This window comes from Olea europaea, unplaced genomic scaffold, assembly GCF_002742605.1.
Source record: "Olea europaea var. sylvestris unplaced genomic scaffold, O_europaea_v1 scaffold1195, whole genome shotgun sequence".
NCBI lineage: Eukaryota > Viridiplantae > Streptophyta > Magnoliopsida > Lamiales > Oleaceae > Olea > Olea europaea.
The window spans coordinates 58,358-85,212 of NW_019229365.1; the positions used below are offsets into that span (position 1 = coordinate 58,358).

The 26,855-nt window shown below is 36.7% G+C and overlaps 1 protein-coding gene across 2 annotated transcripts in view; it reads left to right on the top strand.

The window, feature by feature from the left end:
- The first annotated feature begins 10,702 nt into the window (after positions 1-10,702).
- Positions 10,703-26,855, top strand: part of LOC111374022 (transformation/transcription domain-associated protein-like) — a 50,686-nt gene continuing 34,533 nt past the window's right edge. For both annotated transcript variants that reach the window (XM_022996628.1, XM_022996629.1), the window contains exons 1-8: positions 10,703-10,961; positions 11,079-11,848; positions 12,471-12,596; positions 12,679-12,764; positions 23,338-23,446; positions 23,962-24,057; positions 24,196-24,258; positions 24,361-24,420. In XM_022996628.1, coding sequence (XP_022852396.1) covers positions 10,904-10,961; positions 11,079-11,848; positions 12,471-12,596; positions 12,679-12,764; positions 23,338-23,446; positions 23,962-24,057; positions 24,196-24,258; positions 24,361-24,420 — 1,368 coding nt within the window. In that variant the 5' untranslated portion in view covers positions 10,703-10,903. The remainder of the gene's footprint in view (positions 10,962-11,078; positions 11,849-12,470; positions 12,597-12,678; positions 12,765-23,337; positions 23,447-23,961; positions 24,058-24,195; positions 24,259-24,360; positions 24,421-26,855) is intronic.

A 26,855-nucleotide genomic window follows, 5' to 3' on the forward strand; every position in this document is an offset into this window, starting at 1 on the left:
ATCATGATATATTTAATTAATATCTGATTTTTGAACTTTTAAACTTTATTTCTTAAGCCATACTTAATATCTTACCTTTGAAAATTTCCCATGATATTATATTATGCCCAGTTTAGCCCCTATTTATTTCAAATTTTAATGGGTTGAAAAGTATTTTTCTGAAGAATTTGTGGTTGAAAAGAGAAGAAAAATTTTCTGTTTATGTATAATATTATTTTATGAAGGATTATGTGATTGAAAATAATAGAGAGAGAGAAAATATAATTTAATTTAATGGGGGCCAAATGAGAATTTATATTTAGACAAAACCCATTTTTATTTTTATACTTGACATGTTGAGTGAAGGTTCCGTAAATATTTCATTATATGTTACCGGTTCTACTTAATTGTGTAACAACGATTGTAAAATTTGTGTTTGTGTTACGTTCATTGTAATAACATGGATGCACTCATATACGTGATTTGTCAATTTCTTGTAATTTTCGGTTACAATCGTTGTAATATTCCATGCAAGCACATTGTATATAATACTCAAATTGCATTAATAGTTATTTTAATTTTCTGATAGTATGGTTGTAATTTGCTTTGCAACATTATTATGAAGTTACATGGTTCTTAACAGTGGAATTAAGTAACAATGATTGTAATTTTCTTGTTACATTAGGTAAATATGATTATAATTTTGCGTTGTATTACATCGTAACATATTATCATGATATAAATCCACTCGATGACTTAACAATTGATGGAGCTTTGACCACAACCAAAGATCTCTTTATAAATTGTTCGTAATCTCTTTTTAAAACAAATTTTGATATTCAAAAATTCTCGTTTTATTACATTGATTGAATAAATCATGTTTCTTTGGCATTCATTTCCTTTTAAGTTGGATAAATTACTCTTTATTACTTTAATTAACATTCAGTTGGTTTGTGTTAAGGTAATATTACTATTTATCACATTGATTGTAATTAATATTAAATGCGTTTTGACAAATCATATGCTATTGATTACATTTAGTGAAATATGATTTTGAGTTACATATAGATTGATTTCTTGGTTATATCGATATTTTTCAGCTTTTTAAGCTGAACTAAACTAGAGCTAGATTATAATATTAGCTTGATTGACATATTATACATCCAAAATCAATTATTACCGTGTAGTTTATTCCCATGTTTGAGCCACGATATCTTAAGATGCGTTTTTCTTCCCAAACTCATTTTCAACGACAAATTCTTTCAATAAAATAATATACACAATCACAAAATTTTTACCTAATTTTTAACCATACAATCTTCAAAAAAATCCCTATTACAAATTTCATTATTTGTTAAAAATGGGGCTCAAATGAGGGTTATGTTTATATTTTTAGGAAAAATTGAAGTAGAGGTTCAAAATCTTTCGAAGACTTGTTGAAAGATACCAAACCTTTAAATTATAACACCTACATCCCTAACCTTTTAATAAATGTACACTCGAAGGACCTTTAGATTGTTTCTATCTATAGGAAGTTAGTTTCTAAGTGATTACCTGCATCCATAAGTTTAGGAGTATTTCTCAGATTGTATGGTTAAAAATTGAATTGAATTGAATTTTGCGGTGGATGTTAATTTGTTTGAGATGGTGTTGTTATCATGAGGTGGCAGCGGTGCAGTTGAATGTAGTGGTAAAGTGATGTTCATAAATTATTTGGTTGATTATGATTAATAAATTGGTTGATGTGTAACCAATAAAAATATATACTTTGTGAACAATAATATTTTGATTTATGACATAACAAATTATTAATTTGTGATCAATAATTTGATAATTTGTGACCGTATAATAAGTTGTGATTTATAAAATTTATGACTTGTGACATAAATAAGTAGTGGCCTGTAAATTTTTAATTCGTATTCGATGAGTAAATTGCGACTTATAAAATTTTTAACTTCTGATCGTGAAAGAACTTTTGACCCGTAAAATTTTTGATTTGTGAGAAAGAAATAATTTGTGACCAATTAATTTGATAATTTGTGACTAAATTATATATAATTGTGATCATGATATATTTAATTAATATCTGATTTTTGAACTTTTAAACTTTATTTCTTAAGCCATACTTAATATCTTACCTTTGAAAATTTCCCATGATATTATATTATGCCCAGTTTAGCCCCCATTTATTTCAAATTTTAATGGGTTGAAAAGTATTTTTCTGAAGAATTTGTGGTTGAAAAGAGAAGAAATTTTTTTTGTTTATGTATAATATTATTTTATGAAGGATTATGTGATTGAAAATAATAGAGAGAGAGAAAATATAATTTAATTTAATGGGGGCCAAATGAGAGTTTATATTTAGACAAAACCCATTTTTATTTTTATACTTGACATGTTGAGTGAAGGTTCCGTAAATATTTCATTATATGTTACCGGTTCTACTTAATTGTGTAACAACGATTGTAAAATTTGTGTTTGTGTTACGTTCATTGTAATAACATGGATGCACTCATATACGTGATTTGTCAATTTCTTGTAATTTTCGGTTACAATCGTTGTAATATTCCATGCAAGCACATTGTATATAATACTCAAATTGCATTAATAGTTATTTTAATTTTCTGATAGTATGGTTGTAATTTGCTTTGCAACATTATTATGAAGTTACATGGTTCTTAACAGTGGAATTAAGTAACAATGATTGTAATTTTCTTGTTACATTAGGTAAATATGATTATAATTTTGCGTTGTATTACATCGTAACATATTATCATGATATAAATCCACTCGATGACTTAACAATTGATGGAGCTTTGACCATAACCAAAGATCTCTTTTTAAATTGTTCGTAATCTCTTTTTAAAACAAATTTTGATATTCAAAAATTCTCGTTTTATTACATTGATTGAATATATCATGTTTCTTTGGCATTCATTTCCTTTTAAGTTGGATAAATTACTCTTTATTACTTTAATTAACATTCAGTTGGTTTGTGTTAAGGTAATATTACTATTTATCACATTGATTGTAGTTAATATTAAATGCGTTTTGACAAATCATATGCTATTGATTACATTTAGTGAAATATGATGTTGAGTTACATATAGATTGATTTCTTGGTTATATCGATATTTTTCAGCTTTTTAAGCTGAACTAAACTAGAGCTAGATTATAATATTAGCTTGATTGACATATTATACATCCAAAATCAATTATTACCGTGTAGTTTATTCCCATGTTTGAGCCACGATATCTTAAGATGCGTTTTTCTTCCCAAACTCATTTTCAACCACAAATTCTTTCAATAAAATAATATACACAATCACAAAATTTTTACCTAATTTTTAACCATACAATCTTCAAAAAAATCCCTATTACAAATTTCATTATTTGTTAAAAATGAGGCTCAAATGAGGGTTATGTTTATATTTTTAGGAAAAATTGAAGTAGAGGTTCAAAATCTTTCGAAGACTTGTTGAAAGATACCAAACCTTTAAATTATAACACCTACATCCCTAACCTTTTAATAAATGTACACTCGAAGGACCTTTAGATTGTTTCTATCTATAGGAAGTTAGTTTCTAAGTGATTACCTGCATCCATAAGTTTAGGAGTATTTCTCAGATTGGTTAGATCAACCCAAGGTTTAGGGGATAAAAACGAGGTTTGAATACACCTGATTCTTAGCTAATTCAGTTCCTAGTTTTTCTACTTTAGTTCCTATTTTTATGTTTCTGTCATACCTGAGATCCACTATTTATATTGGTCCTTTGTAAACATTTTTGTATACACAAGAATAAAATTCTTCTTTCAGCAGTGTTATTTATTAAATCCTCTCCAGTATTTTCTGACACTATCAAATAATTATTAGTTGATCAAAAGTCAAGCGTTTGACCATTCTTAAAAAGGACAAAATAATAACTCTATACTTTTTACCTTAAAAAATTAAATAGAGAGAGAGAGAGAGAATAAATAAAAAAGAAAACAGATATTTCTTCATCTTCCTTACTCACCCGAAACTCTACCCCAAACCATCATATGCACATCTTCTAAGCACACCATCGGACCACCATTATCTAGAGTTGTAAATGGATAGAATATGGTCAAATCTACACATATTCGATCCGATCCGATAAGAATAATTAATGGATTTGATCTGATCCAATAATCCAATGAATATTTGATTATTAAATCTATATTCGATTTGCTATGTTATTGGATATCCAATCCAATAATTTGATTTGAAATATTTTATTCATTTTTTTGTTTGTTGAAAATGAGGGATTCTCAATCAATATAAAAATTATTATAACATAAATTGATTTTATATAAAATTTAATATGTTTGATATTTTTCATTAAAAGTTATAAAGTATATATTACAAGTTTCAGAATGAAAAAAAATTATGTAGCAATATATAAAATATATTATATTATATTTTCATAACAAGTCGGAATAGGTTGTTATCCGATCGAATTGACCTATATCCACATTTGCTCCACTTAGTTAATGGATTATTAGATTTGGATTTTGATCGAGTTGTTGAACTGAGATCTTGAATCTATCTCTGTAATTTCATTAGATTCATATCGAATCGGATTAAAATCCAATCTATTGACAGCTTACTGTCACCGTATATCTTCGACAGTCGACCTCCACCATCTACACCCAAACTTCATGGCCCATTCCACCACAAACTTGTAATGGTGACTCCACAATCACCCTATAGCCATCCTTATTAAAAACTCCAAAAATCAATTAAAAAATTTAACAAATAATTGTGAAGAAATTATTAGATTGGCTACTTAATACCGATGCTACAAAAAATTCGAACCTATAAAATCCCGCGCTTGACGATGGAAGATGAACCCGAACAGAATCTCTGATACCCGATTGTACGTCCTTGTCGTCCCTCCGATACTTAAGTTAGAGATAGAATTTATACGTGAGGCTACGCACTAAAATTATGGAAAAAGTGTACCTAAATAATGATCAAAGTCCTTGTATTTATAAAGGTAGATGGTACAATCTTAGTAGGATTGTGCCACCTCTACTCTTATCTTGTGGAAGATGTTAGAGTTCTCTTGTATCTAGGAGTTATAGATTGAATAGAACTTTGAGATTGAAGTGTTAGGATAAGAATGGGATTTAGAAGGTGGAGTTTTTTTAGGTCATGTAATTGGTTTATGAATTAGGCCAAGGAAACAACCCGAAGACACAAATGTCTGTTGTATGAGTTTATGGCCAACCACTCTTTAGCTCGATCATTTTTCAACCAATTGTTATCAAATTATAATCCTAGTAGTCGAGCAAGTTGGATTTGAATATAGAGTCTTGATTTTGTGGAGATAGAATTCTACAAGGTCACGTATCCTTAGTTAGAGATGAACGAACGCATCAAGCCAAGGTGTAATAGAGTTGATATGGAGGATGAAGACTAATGACCCAACTCGACTAGTGCAATTTGGGTACCCATAACTCGACCGTATCAATCGGGCATGCACTTCCTCGAGGTAGACCAATTTTTACCATATCAATGGCTCCATGCGTTCGTGTAAGAGGCTTGCGCCCAATGGTACTATTGCGTGAACATCTGGGGACGAGATGGACTAATGAGTTGAGATCAGTGCTTGAAATGACAATTGCTCAAGCTTGACTTTTGTTAGTATCTTTTAAATTGTTCTATACGAGACTCATTTATGCTTTTTTAAAAAAATATTTCTTTTCTATTTGTTTATTTAAAGATGAGGGAAAATTAGTTATTTTACAATGCTCTAATGAAAAAATAGATGGCAAGGACCTTTTTATGCAAAGAAATATCAATCTCAGGCTCTAAATGTAAAAATTAAAATGATGGGAGAACTTTGAGCAATGAAGGAAAACGATAAATATGTTTTACACCAATTATCCATATTTGACGGAAGATATTGATGAAAATAAACAACTAGCCAAAAAATGTCAAAATAACAATAGAGAAGATTTGAGCAGTGAGTACAAAACTATGAGAACATTTTTTTGTTAATTACCCCAAATCCAAAATATTATTATTAAATATAACTCTAATCTATTCAATTATATATACGAAACAATTGATATAACACCTTAATTCAGGTGTGAAATGCTCTATAGGATCCTTTAACACATGCATACTTTATGAGTCTCCCGTTTATACCCCGTTGAACAATTTTTATTTTTAAATTTTTTTTAAATTATTAATTTTAAAATGAATAAATAACTTAAATATGGGAAAAATTCATAATTAAGAATTTTAGAGGTTAACTATAACCTATTTCAAAAGTAAGAATAAATGTTTCAAATTTCAAAAATTAGATTTTTTTTAAATTTTATTTATGATTTAATTAATTAATTATATATTAGTTAATTAAATATATTACGATCACAAATCAACAATTTAATTAGTTACACATTATTTTTCGATACAACCACATAAAACACCACTTCGTGCGCTCTAGTAGTAGATCTACTTTGCAATCTGCCACTGTCTGATCAACCACCACGGCTACCTCCACAACATCGCTACCACACTAACATCATCACCACAATCACATAAAACACCATTTTCGCACACTCTGGTAGTAGATCTGCTTTGCAAATATAGTCACCAGCGATTCGCTCCTTTTGGGGTGAAATGGTTAGAGGCTGGGTGATGGGGTCGGGCGACGACGACAGAAAGGTGAGGAGTTTGAGATTGTTGGAGGTGAAAATGTAGAGAGAGTGGATGGGTGATGTGTTGTGTATAGAGAGAATGGAGGGAGGCGATGTATTGGTGTAGAGTGGATAAATGTAGAGAAAGATAGGAGAGTGAGAATTAATTAGGATTTGTGATGTGTGTATATTGGAGTATATATATTTAGTAAAACTATTTATCTTATAAAAATATTGGTAAAAAATAAAATTTCTGATTTTTGAATAATGAAACATCCAACTTGAGTTTGGAATACCAAATTTTAAAGTAGGGTGTGATACAATTTCTACTTGAAATATTAAAAGGATAATAGCAATGGACATTATATTTGAATGGGCCATGAAAATGAATATGTGGCCTTTTAATTTGTAGCCCATTAGTGCACTTAAGACCAAGGCTTTATACTGTCCCCACCCCATTTCCCAATGGGAAAAGTTCAAAAATCAGGTGTCAAGTATGACACAATTCAATTCTCAAGTCTCAAATTTAAAAATGCAGAACTCAGATATTGATTAATTAATTAAATATATTTATTATTTAAATATAATAAGATCACAGTTGCACAACTAATGGTCATAGATACACAATTATAGGTCACAAATAAAAAATTCTATAGGTTACAGACTGTTTCGTTGGTCACAGATAAAAAAAATTATAGGTCACAATTTATCCATCGGTCACATATTTACAATTTTGTTGGTCACAAATTATTTTTTAGTCACATATTATCGAATTTTAAGGTCACAGTGGAATAGTCACAAATTTTATGGTCACAGTTTATCACACCCTACCTCGTCGTGACACGACACATCACCACCCACAGATCTGCCACCGCCACTTGCAACCACCCTTGCCTTGTGACCGTCCCCAAAATCACAAGACCACCACCTGCACCACCGCCACCGCCATCACCATCACCATCGTCTGCCGTCACCACTAGCATCTTGTTCCAACTTCCAACAACCACCAACAACCACCCACAGCACCCAACCAGATCTGCAGTGCCATGGAGAAATGCCGCCGGTGCACACTGCCAACACCACGCCATCGCTGTTGCGAACACCCACCCACCCACGCACCCGCATACACACACCCCACACCACGCACACACACAACCGCAACCACACCATTACCGTCGCGATCTGAACATTGAACCTAAATTTCGGTCGATTGGGGGCATTGGAGGATGAATTAAAAGCATGGCTATGATCGTCTGGGCAAGGGCTATTGGCCGACAGTGGTCTGCGACCATGGGTGTCACCGGAGCCACCAGAATTGGAAGAAAAAGGCTGCGTTTCGGGGGATAGCGCAGGCGGACAAGAGATCTGCAATTCTGATTGATTGGGTGGCTTATAGGATGAATTGTGACCATGTTTGGGATCGTCTGGATGTGGGCTATTGGACGGCAGTGGTCTGTGACCATGGGTGTCGCCGGAACAGGAGAATCCGGCTGAAATAAATGCGGCAGTTCGAAACTTTGGCCACGATTTTCTGCAAATTTCGGCGAGTTGGTGGCCGGTGGTTAGGTGGAGGTTGTAGAGGGCAGTGAGGTGAGTCTATTGGTGGTTGGGTCCGGTGGCCAAGGTCGCAGGAAAGTGGTCGGTGGCGCTGGAGTTGTGGTGAAGTGGAGAGAGAAATGGAGAGAAATGAATGAGAAAGGAAGTGACGAGATTGATTTGGGGAATTGATTAGGATTTTTAATTGAATTGGTTCAATTAACTATATATAATACCTGATGTTTGCATTGATAAAATTTATCCCTGAACTTTGAATTTGAACTTTTAAATACCTGGTTTTATGTAATTCCCCTGTCCTCTTTCCCAATTAGTCGATAAATTCTAGTCTCGTTTAGGATTGGTCCCTATAGGGAATGGATATTCTCTGCCTCTAATTAAATCACTACAATATATTAGCATTATTAATTTTTAATTTAGAAAAAATTAAATTCTCGTAATTTAATACAAGCATATGTTACTATGAATAATTCTTGGTGTAAATTATGAACACCATCGGGCCCACCCGGCACCCCTCCAATGGGGGGGCGCCATGTGTGCATTATGGGCCCCATTATGGTGTCCATAATGTACACCAAGCATGGCCCATGTTACTATAGTTTTTATAACTAGCCTCAATAGTAAGGACCACCTTTACCTGATGTAGAAGATCGGCCTAGGCCCTGTGATGGTCCTATGTATGGCCCTTACAAGGCTAGAAAAAGTGAAGGTACAAAAGTTTTAAATTTTTTGGCAGTTTGAAAACACAACAAAATTATAAGGTCATTCCTACTTTGACACTATATTTGATGAGGCAAAGGGTCCAATCTTTGAAACCCTTCACCATATTGTCTTTGACTAAGCAAACCTAGGGAAAAGGTCTCTCGATGAGAAGAAAGCTTTAGCCATCAAAGCATTTTACGATAGGAAAGCAAGTTTGTAGATTTAAATACTTTTTTCTTGTTTTGATGTCATGTACATTCATACAGTAAAGCTCCAGACACAATCAAACCTTGTCCTTGAGTTCCTTCAAACTATATTGTAAAATGAGTCATAGTAGCATTGACTCAACCTTTTCAACGAGTCAATTTTGACTTGTGCTCGGGGGTCAATATGCCGAGCAAAATTGATATTCCACCTCTTGATGGGCCAATATTGTGGACAAGCCAAGCACTTGATGGTCTAGCGGTCTTCACACTTAAGATTAGGGATTTTAATTGGATGTTCGGGTTTGGTTCTAGAAAAAATATATTAGGAATTGAAATCGAGAACTAAGGACCAACTGGGTTTGGTTTGATCCTTGGTTCTTGAATCAAAATTGTGGGTATTTAAATGGAGCTGATTTTTTATATAATAATTTATTTATTTTTATTATTTTTACAATTTATATACTGGGTAAAAAAAAAAAAAAAATTCAAAACCTAAAAATCCTACTTTGAGCATTAATTTTCTAAAACTCTAGATTCTAGCCGTAAGAAATCAAAACTGGCCATACTTTTTTGTCTCTTACCTTACATCAGATTGTTGTATTTCAAATGTTAGTCGTGTTAATCTTTGCAATTTTGGCTTTTCATAAATCAAAAAGTTCAAGCTAAGTTTTAGCATAAATTGATAAATCAAATCATTCATTCTTTGCAACTAGAGCTTTTTTCTCTCTTACATTATTTACAAACTTAAGTGCATTTTAGTTTTTTGTAATGGTTGACAACTCAACCTGATATGCCTTTTCAGTTATTTTGGGTTCATAGTTGTCTTTTGAATTATGATTTTCCCTTATTATTGAAACAGAGCAAGTTCAATATCTGAACTGTATTTCCTTGATATTATATAATTATGTATCTAATTAGTATTTTTTTTTAAAATTTCGGTTCATTTTAAGAATAGAGAATTTAAACATTGTTTGTAACTAAATTATAGGCTCTAGCATGTCTTGCTTATGGATTGAATAAATTTATTAAGAAAAAAGAAAATTTTCTCGAACTATAATTTAAGTTTTGATGCTTTAATTTTCTCCTCTTTTTACGGTTTTTAGTTTCCACCATTTTGCTTGTTGAATGTTTCTTAATTGAATTTTCTTCCTTGCACAAAATATTGTCAAGTATTATTGTGGGAGATACATGTATTGAAAAGATCTATATGAAAATATTTATAAATGTATATAATGAAAATCATTGGGTACAACCAAACACGAATTAAAATTGACGGTTCAGGTTTGAGTTTGATTTCAATAATTACAAGAATTTGAATTGTTCTATTTATGAAATATTATAAGTATAATGGATGGTTTGTAAGTACACCTATGTAGCATTAAGCCTTTGTTTGGGTTCTATTTTTCAAATTATAATAAAAAAAACAGTAATTTTTTAAAAAATGTGTGGTTGAAAAAAAAGATTTTTTTTTTAAAATTTACGTGTAATATTATTTTATTGAAAAAGTGTGTACGAGGAAAAAGATTGAAAAATAAATTTTAATTTATTGGGGCAAAATACTTATAAATGTGTAAATGAGGAAGAAACTGAATCCGATGGAGCATCCCTTCCAAAGGGTGAAAACCTGAGCTCTACATACCATCCTTCCCAATTAGGTTGCTCGATCATCAATTAAAACCTTCGGCAATTTTTCACTCTATATACTGAAACCCTAATCCCAATTCCTCCCCAAATTCCCAAATCACCTCTACTGCAGGTCCTTTTTTAAGCTTGATTTTAAAAATTCATCCACCATGAGGCCCGTGCAGAATTTCGAGCAGCACGCTCGCCACCTGATCGAACCAGAACTCCGTAAAATACACTCTTTCGCTCTCTTTATAATTGTGTATGCGCTTGTGCATAAAGGCGCATGTATATTTTATTTGTGTTATTGATGCTATGCCGTTTTGTTTTGGGGTTTTGGAACAGCAATTCAGGCGAGGCTACAATTGGCGATGGAGGTGCGGGACAGTCTAGAGATATGTCACACCGGGGAGTATTTAAATTTCTTGAAATGCTATTTTCGCGCGTTTTCAGTGATTTTATATCAGATAACCAAGCCCCAGTTCGTAGATAATTCCGAGCACAAGCTCCGTAACATTATAATTGAAATTCTCAATCGTCTGCCCCACAGTGAGGTTCTCAGGCCCTTCGTGCAGGAGCTCCTGAAAGTTGCGATGCATGTACTGACGACCGATAATGAGGAAAATGGTTTAATTTGCATTAGGATTATCTTTGACTTGCTTAGGAACTTTAGGCCCGCGTTAGAGAATGAAGTTCAGCCCTTTTTGGATTTTGTTTGCAAAATTTACCAGAATTTTCGGGCAACTGTTAGTTACTTTTTCGAGAGTGGGGCTTTGGTGGCTCCACCGCCAGTGCCAGCATCTACCTCTGGGTCTGTTGGGTCCTCGTTCGGTGGTGATGATGTGAAGCCCATGGAGGTAGATCAAATGGGTCTGCCAAGTAGTTCTGCTGGAGGGGCTGCAGTGCAGCTCAACCCAAGTATAAGGTCATTTAAGGTTGTTACAGAGAGCCCTCTGGTTGGTATGTTTTTGTTTCAGTTGTATGGCCGGCTTGTTCAGACTAATATCCCACATCTGTTGCCATTGATGGTGGCTGCAATTTCGGTCCAAGGTCCAGAGAAGGTCCCAGCTCATCTAAAGACTCATTTTATTGAGCTGAAGGGTGCACAAGTTAAGGTGGTTATAGATTTTATTGTTGCGAGGTTTGGGGATTATGATCTTCAATTGTTTTCCTATATTTAATGTTTATATTCAGAAAGTACAATGGTGCAAGTTGCTTTCTTGTCATGATAAACGTGCATATGCTCCAAACATGATGTAGAATGGACTTTACCCACAGAATATTTTTCTTCTACCATCTTCAAATTCTACTTAGCTATGGGTTAGTCGCTACATTGCTGGATTGCTAACACTTATATCTTCTCGTTGTCTTTGCATTTGAAGATAAGACTTGCCTGTATTCCTCTTTTCTTGTGTGTTTCTCTCTCTCCTTCTATCATTACTATGAGAAGAATTCATTCATATAATCTGCTATTTTCCTACCCCAACTCTCAGGCACGACCTGGACTAATCTCCTACCATCCAAAACCAAGAAAAAAAGTAAAAGAAGTAGAAATAAAAAAAAAAATCTCAATACCTAGAGTAGCCATTATTTTGGTTTCTCTGGAAAATCTCATGACTTGTTCTGTGCTTTACTCTGCATGCAAACTGGGAAAAATGATAAACTCTTCCATGACCACCATCTCTACAACTATTGTTTCTTTTTCACTTCTTAGTGATATTTTGTGGATATCTGCAGACTGTTTCTTTCTTAACATATCTGCTGAAGAGCTTTGCTGATTACATCAAGCCACACGAAGAAAGCATATGCAAAAGCATTATTAATCTGCTTGTGACATGTTCTGACTTGGTTTCTATTCGAAAGGTTAGTGCATTTCTTGCACTTTTTGGTTCTCATCGTCATTCTTTATTCACTAGAAAGTGATATAAGAAGTTTTTGGCTCCAGGAATTATTGGTAGCCTTAAAACATGTTCTTGGGACAGATTTCAGGCGGGGTTTATTTCCTCTAATTGATACGCTCTTGGATGAGAGGTACATTTTTTTAGTGAACAGAGTTTTTGCAAACATTTCGATAGTTTTTAGCGTTTCTCGGTAATTGGGAGTAAGATTCAACCATCTATGCAGTGGCATGCTCATTTGGCCTAATTTTACACAAAAAGTATCTTCATTTGCAGCGTGAGACAAATTGCAGTATCTGTGATGGATTTCACGAGCAGCTACTGCATTTTTGTGTTGGATGTTTTTTCCCCTGTATTTATGTATTTGTATAGATTGCTGAGAGGTTATTGTAGCACAGTCAAGTTACTGCAATTATTGACAGGTCTTTGGATAAGTGAAGTTATAGCCCTGCCCAGGCACCCATAAATTAAGTATCCGTAATTCTTATTTCTATTTTCTTTGGGATCTCTATGGCTTCACCCAACTACTAAACTTTTGCACAAGAAACCTAGTCATGACTTCACATCTCAGTTCGCCAACATACATAATATATCATGATGAAGTGAAGCCCCTTTTATCCTTCCAAGATCATTTGGGATATCCAGTCCTCGTTACCCTGTGATACCTCCAGGAAGGCATCCACAACATTTTCTTACGATTTCATCAAACACATTATGTGCATGTCATTATGCTCTTGTTGCCAAAGCCATGGTTAAATAAAACCTCTCTTGAAAATTTGTGCATACCTACTTGCCCATTATTGACCATGTTAAGATTCTTAATAGTTGTGGGTAATCAAGGATCAAGGAGTCATTCCACTCGCACCAATAGCTTCATTTGTACGAGTTCAACTATGTCATGCTTTAAATTCTTCTCTTATCTGAAATCTCTCACCAGCATTTTTTTTAGTGATGATTGAATAAGGATTCCCTCTTTTGTTATAGATTAGAAGAGTTCTACAAAATCTTGTAAAATCAAAAAATGAAATTTCTGTTAATCTTCAAAGGATGCTGCTTGAACTTTGTGAGACAACATTTTAGTTGCTTCCTAAAGAATGGTTGGATCAAATAACTTTCTTGTTGAAACCTTTGAGTCTATGTTAGTTTTGACTGTGCGAAATCTCTGTGGTCAATTTCCATTTTCGATAGAAGTTGTATTATTATTATTTTACGCACTCCTGGAACTTCCATAACATTGGCGTGATTTGGTTTGGGTCACATGAATGTATGCTCGATCATTTTGGTCCCATGAATGCAGGGATGGCATACATGTTAAAGAGGTTTCATCATGTTGCATATTCTTGGTCACATGTTGGCAATGTTGGGTTCAGATGCCAATATGTGACATAGATGTCATTGTAACACATAACCTCCTTGATAGTTGCAATGCATATTTAGTTACCACAAATATAGATTAAAAGGAATGGGTAAATATGATAGTCCTATGGAGTCACGATGAATAAGCATCACATTCCTGACAAGTTATTAATCATCTCTTTAAATAACCCTTAAAATTCATGTAATAATCCTTCGATATCAGCAACAGAAATTCCCAAGACTGGGGCATCAAATCAACAATTTGGGGCTGTAGGGAGTAGATATTTATTGTGTATATGGTTTATATAGAGTGAAACATAGGTTTCCTGGATCCGCTCTGGCATCAGCCTTGGGTGGGTTTAATTCATTGTCTAGTTGTTAGGGATGCTAAATAGGTTGGGGATGCGAGGGCAACGTCCCAGCGGTACGGTACAGGGGGATTTTCTTGTATGGACCTTAAAGTCTTGAATGGGATTGGGCTAGGGTTCGTATAAATAGCAATGTTGTAGCCCTATTTTTCATACTGAATAAAATTATCTTCGCTTTGCACTCGTTGACGTAGGCAAAATATCAAATCACGTAAATACTTATGTTGATTTCTCTCTTTTATCTCTTTATTATTGCGTATAAAATCCAACAATATTGATATAAACGAGTTTTCTGCTGCGATTCCCATGCATGAGGATTGATATATAGTAGGCAAAGCTTGGCAATTGATATCTAATGTTTTCTTTTTAGAAAAAATGATATAAGTATACTTGCAGTTAAGATCTATAAAACATACCCAAACCTATATCCACGATTTAACTTCTTAATAATTAATTAAACCTTTCAAACACCATTTAATAAGAGATTGAAGGTTAACTCTTAATTTAACACCATGGACCCACTTTAGGGATGACAATGGGGCGGGTATGGGATGGGTTGGCCATTCCCAACCACCCATCCCGTTGGGTATTTTTGTCACCCTGCCCTATCCCATACCCGGTTAAAGCGGGATGGGATGGGTTTGGGGTGGGGCAAATCCCCTGCCCCATTTATCACCTCGTTTATTTTTTGTTTTTGTTTTTTATTTATTTTATTTTTTGCTTTTATTTTTTATATCTTTAGCTAGTAAATATTATTTTTTTTTTCAATTTGTTAAGCACAACTTATATTTTCTTTATAAATGATTTTTTTTGATAGGTAATCAGAGAATTTTATTTCTTAAAAGAGAGTACACGATAAGTATACAATCACTTTAAGCATGAAAGGAACAACATGAAATTAGGCAACCTTACAATAGGATTTTTAGCCATTGCATTAAATCAAGTATATAAAGTCAAGTAAAATAATTTTTTTATCTGCTTTGTTGTCTTTGTTTGGTCTTCGAAACATCGATCGTTCCGTTCTCTCTATATGCACCATACAATGCATCCCGGAATAAGATTTCAAAGAAGTTTGCTATCCTTATCGCGAAGTTTTCTCCTCCATGCTCGCACCACGTCTTCTATACGCCTAGGTAGCACCTAATCCATTGATTGAGAAGCCAGAATATTGTTCCAAAGCCAACGTACACCATCACAATGAATGAATAAATGATCAATCGTCTCTCCATCCTTTTTGCACATATAACACCACTCGGTTACATCAAATCCTTTTCGTCGAAGATTATCCACCGTTGACACCTGCCTCCTCATGACCGTCCACAATAGAAATGCTACCCGTTGAGGCAATTTGCTTTGCCAAACCATCTTCCAAGGTAATGAACTCTCCACAAATCCCAAAAGGGATTGAAAGTATGAGCGGACTGAAAAAATACCATCTCGAGCCAACCTTCACATGCTATAATTACCCTCTCCTACCCGAATTTGTATCTCATGCAGGGCAGTAAAAAACAATGAATAATCTTCCAATTCCCAATCTTGTAAACCCTTCCCAAAAGTAATATTTCAACTATAGCCTCCATTATGAATGTCTAATACATCACCCACCATAGCAGCAGGCTCTAACGCAATGCGGTATAATGAAGGAAATCCCTCCTTTAACGGTTGATCACCACACCAACTATCATCCCAAAATCTAATATCAGTGTCATTTTCCACCACAAAATTCAGTGTGTTGCTAAAATCACTCCATCCCCGTCGGATATACCTCCATAAGCTCACCCCATAGGAGCCACGACCCTCAACCGTACACCAACCCCCTCCATCATATCATACTTTGCCCCAATGATTTCTCTCCAAAAGCTCTCCCTCTCCATTCCAAATCGCCATAGCCACTTGCCCAATAAAGCCTTATTAAACAAAACAAGGCTCCTCACTCCAAGCCCCCCATCCTCATAGGCAAACAAATAGTACCCCAATTAACCAAATGCATTTTCCTCTCCTTCCCTAACCCTGCCCACAAGAATTCTCTTTGAAGTCTCTCTAATCTATTTGCCACTGCAACCGAAATAGGAAACAATGACAAAAAGTGGGGAGATTTGAGAGAGTGGATTTAATAAGAGTAAGTCGGCCTCCCTTAGAAAGATACATACACTTCCACCCTGCTAATCTCTTCTCCATTCTTTTCATAATACCTTTCCAAATATGTGTACTTTTAAACCGTGCCCCTAGCGGTAGCCCTAAATATGACATGAGCAATTGTGTAACCCTATATCCCAATATGCCAGCCAACTCCTCCACGTTAGTGACCTCGCGTACTGGAATAACCTCAGATATCCCCAAATTGATTTTTAATCCAGACACCGCTTCAAAACATAGGGGCAAACGATGCAGGTTCCTGAATTGTTCATCATCCGCATCATAAGATCAACGTTTCATCTGCAAATAGCAAATGAGACACCTGCAATTGGCCAACCATAAAGCCCCTTACCAAACCCTCTCCCACAGCTTTTTCAAACATCCTTCTGAAAGCCTCCATCACAATAACAAATAGTAATGGGGATAGTGGATCTCCTTGTCGCAATCCTCTACTACTCCGAAAATAACCCTCCGACGTTCTGTTGACTATAACTGAGAACGAAACAGTAGAAATACAGAACTGAATCCATTTACACCACTTATCCCGAAGCCGCACCTCCTAAGCATATATAAAAGGAACTCTCAGTTCACATGATCATATGCCTTATGAATATCGAGCTTACATAGCATCCCGGGAATTCCCAAACGCAATCTTGATTCAATGCATTCATTTGCTATAAGCACAGAGTCCAAAATCTGGCGACCTTTTACGAAAGCATTCTGAAATTTGGACACTACTTTCCTGAGCACCTCCTTTAATCCGTTCGTCAGGACTTTCGCAATAATTTTATACACCCCACAGACTAGGCTAATAGGACGAAAGTCCTTATTGTCGGTCGCTCCCAGTTTCTTAGTGATCAGCACAATAAATGTAGCATTAGAACTTTTTTGGAACCTGCCACGTTCAAAAAAATATGTAAACACATCCAAGATTTCTGATCGCACCACCCCCTAACAAGCCTTGTAAAATGAGAATGAGAAACCTTCCGGTCCAGGGGCCTTATCCTCGTTCATGCTAAACACTACCTCTTTGATTTCGTCCTCCTCAAAAGGTCGCTCTAACCAATCAGCATCATCCTCCGTGATAGTAGAAAAATCCAATCCTTCCAACTCTGGCCTCCACTCAAACTGCTCCCAATATAGATTCTGATAGAAATTCACCAGTTGGCTTCCAATTTCGAGTGGTTCTTCATAAGTTATCCCATCCACTTCCAACACTGTGATAGAATTTTTGCGCCTATTAGAATTAGCGATCCTGTGAAAAAACTTAGTACATTTATCTCATTTTTTCAACCAATTGACCCTAGATTTCTGACGCCAAGCAATCTCCTCCATCTCCACCAACCTCTCCAATTCTTCCCTTAACGCTCTACGTTTCTCCTTCTCCTCTCCAGCCAACCTTCAACTCTCCTCCCACCTATCCAACTGATTTATCTCCGAAAGGCACTGAATTTTACGACAGTTCACATTACCCACAACCTCCTCATTCCATTTCTTTAAATCCCTTTTCAAAGACTTTAACTTCTGATCCAACACAAAACTAGGAGACCCTCTGACATCGTAAGATGTCCACCAAGTTTGTACTTGCTCCCCAAAACCTTCAACTTTCAACCACATTTTCTCGAACCTAAAAGGCCTTCGTCCTCCACCCGTCCTGTTCCCAGTTAACATAATGGGGAAATGATCAGAGTACACCCTCCCCAATCTTCTCTAAATGACATCTGAATACTTAGCCTCCCACTCTCTGCATATCAAGAACCTGTCTATACGAGAAAGAACCGATTTGTCCCGATTAGAAGACCAGGTAAAATCTCCTCCAATCATAAGCAAATCCGCCAACATATTCTCCTTTATAAAGTCTGAAAACTCCTCCATAGCCCCCGTGAGTCTCCCACGGCTCGACCTCTCAATAGGAAATTGAACCACATTATAGTCACCTCCTATACACGTTGGTAGATTCCACTAAGCCATCATTCCAGCTAGTTCATCCCACAAGTCCCGTCTACTGTCATCAGTATTAGACCCATAAACACCTACGACCATCCATTGAAATCCATCCCCAATGTTTCTGAACGACATCGATATTGAGAACAATCCTACACTCACCTCCTCCATCTCAAGCACTCTTGTGTCCCACATGACTAATATGCCTCCAGAAACCCCAGATGGTCCCATAAACTGATACCCTACATGCTGTTCCCCCTATAAGCTACTGACCACCGCGCTCGAGTTAACCTCCATCTTGGTTTCTCGTGAGCATACAAGATCCGCTCTCCAGTCCCTTAGCAGATGGTGAACACCCATCCTTTTCCCAACTTCATTAAGTACCCTTACATTCCAGCTAATGATTCGTGGTATCATTTTAATAGTCCGGCATCACTCCCTAGTACTCCATTCTTGGACTCACCACCCTTGCCATCATAATTAATTGACAATTCGAGCCTCTTAAGTTCACGATCGCCCTTACTTCTTAGTTTGCCTTCTTGTTTACTCATCTCCTGTCCCCTATAGGCCTCCAAATCCTCAAATAATTGTAGTAATCTGTTTTCGTAATCATCGCAAGACACGCCTATTAACTTATTGAAATCCTGAATTTTCTGTAGAACCCAGTTCGAAGGTGGGTGTCCAGTTTCGAATCCAATCAAATCCCCTGTTTCCTCCACCTGTATAACATCACTTTCTATTTCTCCCTTCTTGGCTCCATCTACCCACACCACCAGTGCTTTTTCCGTCCCCAAGTCACTTACCTTCATTGACTTAGAGTTCCTTCTATTATATGCATTCGCAACCCTTGTTGTCAAAGGTGTCGCGTTGTGCTCTATCACTCTTGAGGTAACTAGATCCTCCGACAGTACATGCCTCGTCCCTTGGTCACCTAGTAAAAGCCCGTCATCGTGTGGGACTGTGTCCATTGCATCCATCGTTACTGTCTCCAAGTTCACCATATTCGGCTCCCCTTCTTTAGACAAAGGTACAACCTCTTGGTCTACATCGGTCCCCGTGTCTACATCATCCATATCCATCCCCTCTAAGACATTACCTTTGTCATGTTTAGAGTGTCCCTCATCCGTTTCAATCCGATCAATCGACTCACATGTGATTTCGAATCTTCCCTGCTTAACTTGATTATGTGCCGATTCCTTCTTATTCAAGCCCGATGCTTGTTTTCCAACAGCTGGATACTCATCGATACCCACCCCACACTTGTGGCAACATAACAACTTCTTGGGACCCATTTCATACCCACTTCCCACTAGCCTAATCAATTCCTCGAACGCTCCTTTCAATTCCTCGACACGGGCCATAATTTCAGCCTTATTCAAACAACAATCCTGACCTTCGTTTACACTGACATTGACAGTCATCTCCTTTTGCTGTTGCCTCCGTTGGTCAACATGCTTCGAGGCATGTAAATTTGTTGTTACGTCTGCATAAGTCAATTTTTGTCGATTACGTTCATTCACCGGTCGACGTTTGGCTTTATCCGTAGCAACAAAAGAATCAACAACAGTTTGAAACACCTGCGAGATTGATGCCCATCCTTCTCCATTCGCACCTTCTGGCGCCATGACAACTCCATTCCGACGTCTATCCCAATACTGCGCTATCATCAAGTATCTACCACGGCGGTTCGCACAACGCTGTGCTAAGAAGGCTCTTGATGACTTATTGAACCTAGAAACGAAATCCTCATGCTTACTAGTCACCCTCAACTTGTCTACCATATTCACCATCCAAAGTGCACCGAACCTTCCCATGCTAATTGCATTCGATATCTTCGAGCCCCATTTGGTCAATCTAACAGCACCAAGATTGGTAATAGAAATTGCAAACTCCTTCGCCTCAACTCGAAAACTGCGATTGAAGGCCACATCGAATTCATCCACTAGCTTCCTTCCCTGATTGTGTGTGAACGGCATATTAGACGGCAAAACAGGCATCGTTATTGGACTGGGGACATTTTGCCCGTCATTCTGGTTTTTCGGCCCCGACGCGTGACTGCCACGGCGGCGCGTGGGTCCCTTAATGCCGCCCCCTCGTCGGAATTGCCTGCGCAGCACGCCGGTCAGGCGTGTTTGCCAGGCAGGTGGCCGGATTTTGCTGAATCTGGATTGGGCATCCCTGTGTTCCGGCCTCTACTCCGATCTCGGCGTCGGTGTCTCCAGCTAGGGCGGCGGTGCTACGGTTTCCACCTAGGGCTGCCGCCTGATTATGTGGCTTATTAAGTGGCGTAAGGCTGGTGAATGGGGATTGGCCGATCGACGTGATGTTGCGGTCGCCGGCGACTGTAGCGATCGGTGGTCATGGGGTGTTCGGAGGCTGGCTAAGGGTGTGGTGTTTGGATGGTAGGGAAGAGAGATCCATTTCTGGAAATGGAGAAGAGAGACGGGTTTATAAATGATTTTTGTTTGATAAAAAACTTAAATTTGAAGTTAATATTAAACGGGATGGGTTGGTTGGGGATTATGTTTCCCGTTCCTGTCCCATACACGCTTCGAGGCAATGACTCGCCTCCTTTACCTGGTTAGATAGTTAATTTCGCCCCATTTGGGGAGGGGCATGGTCCGCGAGCATTGGGTTGAATGAGTTTTTTTGGCATCTCTTAACCTTTTGTGCCATTTTTACATCTAAAAACAATCAATTACAGATCTTTGTTTTAGAAGTCATAAAGTGATCTAAATTCGCTTTAAAATCATAATGAGTATGGTTTTATATAATAAAGAATCAAATCTGAGAACCCCAACAATGTTGAGAAAGCTCATTAAATTTAAGTGTTAATGCAGTAATGAAATTCCCTTCATCTCCAAGTACATTGCCCAAGTAAAATCTTCAATTCCAAAAGAAATGACTTGGAGTTGTTAAAGACCATACTGAGTAGCAACATTGGCAAATTTTCTCATAGAAGTCTGACTTGTGTAATTTGCTGGTTTGCCGTTTAATCTCCAACAGTTGCTTCTTACATGTCCTTGCTCTCACAATAATAACAACCACGAGAACTACTAGAGATTCTATCTTGACTACCTCCTTTCCTCCTCCTTCGATACTGTGATTGCAATTTATCTTTGAATTTGTGCTGACTAGAGCTACTGTCTCATTTAGTGTTACCCTATGTTCCTTGTTATTGTCCTTGCATACCCGAAGGAGACGAGCATATATCTCACCTAACGAAGGTAGTGCCTCACTGGTAAATAACTAAATATTAGCCAAATCTGCAAGAAAATACTTGACCACAATATGTTCTTGTTCATGCATTGTCTTCACATAATTAGTAATAGTAATCATGGCCCGCTTTCTTCAAATGCCTGTTTTACTTTAGTATAGTATTGAAACATATTTTGCCCCTTCTGCTCAGTCCGATAAATCTTTAACATCATTTCATGAACATGCGATACATATTGTTTACTCGCATATAAAAATTTTAGATAGTCTCACAATTCTTTAATAGCATCATAATGATTAATGACATTGTCAACTGTCGGGTCAAGGGTGTATTGAATTTGATTAAAAAGTTTATCATCATCCATCATCCATTTTTTTTGAATCCCAAGATTAGTATCAGATTGTGGAGGTGGGTCATAAGTCAAGTGATCGCCCAAATCTACACTTGATGCATACCTGTGAACAATTCTCTTCCATTGAGCATAATTCCTACTACTCGTTAACTTTCTATTTGTGATTTTAGAGGATGGGGTTACCGTGATTTCATTCACCACTTTCTTATCACTTTCAGTCATGATTAAAAGATGACCAGAAAAGACACAAAAGAAAGCAACTCAAATTATCCAATAATAATGCAAGTCTAATAAAGCAGCAGCCCAAACATAATAATCCAATCCAAATAAAAGAAAACGGACCCACTAATCAAGGCCTAAAAGGATGATAGCCCAAACAAACTGACCCACTGGATAAAGGCCCAAACACAGACCGATGAAATCTGAATCCAAATTGACCCAAGCCTGGTAGACTTCCTAGACAGCCAAGTTCCACCGGTTTCTCTCAATTGATTCACCCACAGTAGGAGAAAGATGACATGATGAAGCCAACGTGCCTTTCACGAACTCCTTTCATTGATCGCCACACATATCGACAGCGAGAGGTGGCGACTGTCACATGAAGTAGACCAACTTGCTCAAACCCAATGGAACCCAAAGCAGACGATGCTCGTTGCAAAGTAAGAAGAAGACGCTCGTTGCACCACCATTGAAGCTTCTTCCGATCTTTCCCGCCAACGAGTGACCTAGGTAAGTGTTGGTTTTCTTCCACCAAAATTACCGACCCAAAGTCTTGCCATCACTACCTAGAACAATCCACAAATTTTCAAAACTCTCAAACCCTAGCTCTGATACCATGTTGATTAATTTGGGAAAATCTCTTTTTTCTTATTATTAATTCACCAGCGGATATGTAGGGAATATTTCTCAAAAGGAAATAATCATATCAGGCACATCATTGCTTCTGAACAAACATTTTTAGGGTGCCAGCTTCTGTTTTTGTTTAATATGTATTATTCTTTGCATAAAGGGTAGATTGATTGGTATTCATTTGTCTAGTTCTTTTGGCATCCTTGAATTATTTCCTATAGCTGCTTTGTCAATTGTCAAGGTTGGCTGACGTAAAGTGCTTTAACTTTGTAGTCATGATGACGAAAATCAAATAGCTAAGATTGGAATTTGCTTATCAGTTTCTATGTTCTCTTGACATTTATTTTGCTTATATCTGCAGCTGTAGTTTTTAATGTTGATTTAGTTTATACCATACAAAAGTTTGTGTGTATTTTTTCGGGTTTTTGTTTTTAAATTTCTCATTTTGAAGTAATTGTAAAATTGATGAATTGAACTCCATCAGGGTCCTTGTTGGAACTGGCCGGGCCTGCTTTGAGACATTAAGGCCTTTAGCATATAGTCTTCTGGCAGAGATTGTGCATCATGTCAGGGGAGATCTTTCTTTGTCTCAGGTATTCGTCTTTATGTAATTACATTGATGCTTTTTATCTCTTGGACCACGTAGCTTGCTTGTATTTTGCCTCTTTTGTGCCTCATGCTGTACAATTTCATTTGGTAAAATATTTGGTGGGTCTAACTTGGATCAGTTTTCAGGGGAGGTTTTTGAGTTGTATCATTTTCTAAATTATAACTTTTGCTCGAGCGTGCCATTTTAAAAAACAAAAGAAAGCAAACACAAAAGAGAAACATATAAACATTTAAGTTTCTCTCTGCGCCTATAGTAAAGAGCAATCTGCCACCATATTATCATTACCCCCACCACCGAGGGAGGGAGGCTCGAATAAGGGAAAACAGTAATTCAACCTGAAATGGAGATAAGTACTTGCCGACAATTGGCACATCATGTATTCTGGATATTTTGTTGACTTACAAATTGCACTGATGAAAGAAAATTAATATGGACCCTATCAATTCCTCGTCTAATTATCATTATACTTTATTGATCTACTGTATCACTGAGGTGCAGCTATCACGGATTATTTACCTGTTCTCAAGCAACATGCATGATGCTTCATTGTCTCTCAGCATTCATACCACTTGTGCTCGGTTAATGTTGAATCTGGTGAGCTTTTCAAATTATCTTCTAGAACCTTGAGTTAATCAATCTTATTTTGCCTTCCAGTAGCACAGCCAATCTTAGATAAAGGTATTTCTAGAGTTGTTCATTATTGATTAGCATATTTATTCATCATGCATATAGGTGGAACCGATTTTTGAGAAAGGCATAGACCAGACAACGATGGATGAAGCACGAATTTTATTGGTATGTGTCTCTTGATGCTCTTATTACAGTTCCTGAAGGGCACCTGCTTTCTTGTGCCAGAGGAGTATTCTTCTGGTAGTTACTCATTTCCCCATTTTACAGGGCCGGATTTTGGATGCTTTTGTCGGTAAATTTAATACTTTTAAGCGCACCATTCCTCAGGTACTTCAACTTTACATTAGATGCTGTAATTGTGTGCTTAATAGACATTTGGATCCTTTTTGTCCGTTCTTTCACTTTTGAGATAGTTTCAGCATTTCTTAGTTTTGTTTTTGTATGGTTTTGAGATAGTTTCAGCATTTCTTAGTTTTGTTTTTGTATGGTTCTATGCTCCTATTGGTTGACATTCTTTTACCATTATTTTAGAGAATTTCTGAACCCTTTTCTTTAAGCAAAAATATGTGTGACAAGAGAGCTTATATATATAGTGTGACAAAATAGTCTACTGTATGTTCCAATTTGATTCTGAAGCTACTAGTGTTTGCTGGTAGAAAGTAACATTCTAAACATTCTACTTTTCTCTCTGTGCGATATTCTTTAAAAAAAAAAAAAGAAAAGGAAACTGAACTGAGAAACAAATTGCAAAAGTAGAACTACTAGAATGATCAGGAATAAAATAGAGAAGTAGATAAAGTTGGAAATTAAGATAAAGTGATAGAGTTGGAAAATAGTAGCTTGTCATGTATACGAGAGTTGAACTTTATAGTACACGACAAAGTCCACAAAGGACTATTAACGAAGCTTTGTGCCACTAGATTGGCGGTTTCAGTGTTGTGAGTGTACTTTATGTGACACGATCCATCTTGAATTATCCTAGTGGACTCGATATGTCGATGTTAGATACCAGTTAAGTGCCGGATCCACCACCAAGGCAATTTTGACCTTCTTTGACTATGATTTATAGAAAATTTGACAGAATTTCTTTTCTAATATGGACTAAAGCCACTTGAAAAGCAATTGATTTCCTCAAACATGTACATATAATATTATAGTAGGATATACCAGCCCTTCAAAAAACGCAAGCTATTCAAAATAAAATGTTGGCAAATTGACATTTACTATTCTTTCCAAACAAAAGCTAAATGCCCTAAATATACAACATATGCGGCGAGCCCATAATATTAAAACCCAAAATGATTTATCCAACGTCACAAGCATATGCTCTAAAAGAAATATGGACTGCGTAAACTAGCAAAACGAGTCATACTCGACTCGATGGATCGACAGGCTCCAATAGGGGTGTAAACGAGCCGAGCCGAAACTTCCGGCTCGTGCTCGGCTCGAGCTTTTTCAATACGGGCTTTTTTGGGCCCGAGCCGAGCCAAGCCGGCTCGACTCAAAAAAAATAAAGCTCGACCCGAGCTTTTGGCTCGGGCATTATCGAGCCGAGCCGGGGTCGAGCCGAGCAGGCTCGTGTTTTGATATCTTTTTTTTTTTTTTTTCTCCTAATTGCTGCCAAATAGGCAGCTTTAATTATAAAGCTGCCTGTTGGCAGCTAGACTACCTGCTGCCGGCAGCCTATTTTTTTTATTTTTTTTTATTTTTTGTTTTAAATTAAACGGGCCGGCCCGTCAATCCACGGGCCGGCCCGGGCTCGGGCCATTGCCCCTTTTTGGGGCTCGGCCCGAGCTTTGGCTCTGTTGGTCCGAGCCACGAGCCGGGCCGGCTCGGGCTTTCCCCGAGCCAAGCCACGGGCCGCCCGAGCCACCGAGCTTTTTTGACATCCCTAGTTCTGTGTGATAACTTCGCCTATACAATTGCTGGAATTGGAGACATAAAGATAAAATTTAACACAGGCTTTGTGTACATGTTAAAGGAAGTTAGATACATTCCGGAATTATCTAGGAATTTAATTTCAGTAGGAAGACTTGAGAAAGACAACTTCACCGGTAAAACTGAAAACGGTATGTTTAAAATGATGAAGGGTGCGTTAATCTCTATTAAGGGAATCAAGAAAAATGACATTTACATCACTACTGGGGAAGTGATTAGAGGATTAAACTCCTCTATTTCTTCCGCCAAAATCGATCACAACATACGTGGCATAGTAGGCTTGCACACGTAAGCATTAAAGGACTTAAGCTACTTAATGAAAAAGGTGCATTTGGTAATAATGACTGTGTGTCTGACCTATCGTTCTGTGATCACTGTATGCTTAGAAAGCACCATAGAGTGTCGTTCTCCACTAGTACGCATAAGGCTAAAAGCATGCTTGAATATGTGCATTCTGATCTGTGGGGTCCTGCTAGTAATCCCACATCGGGTGGGAATAGGTATTTCCTATCTATCATCTCGGGCTTTCCCCGAGCCGAGCAACGGGCCGCCCGAGCCACCGAGCTTTTTTGACATCCCTAGGCTCCAAAGCTACTTAACTCAGCTACTATTTGATAATAAAAAAGGTGAAAAATATATGAGCTTGTAAGCCTATGAGTGGATAGTTCGAAAATAAGTATACTTTTTTTTTCCCCATTTATACATATTTATTGAAAGCTCTTGCTTATTCTAGTACAACTTTAAAATATTTTGAAATCTGATAATACTTTAAAGACTAAAGCGTAATAGAATCATTAAATTTTTATTCTTTATTCTAAATAAAT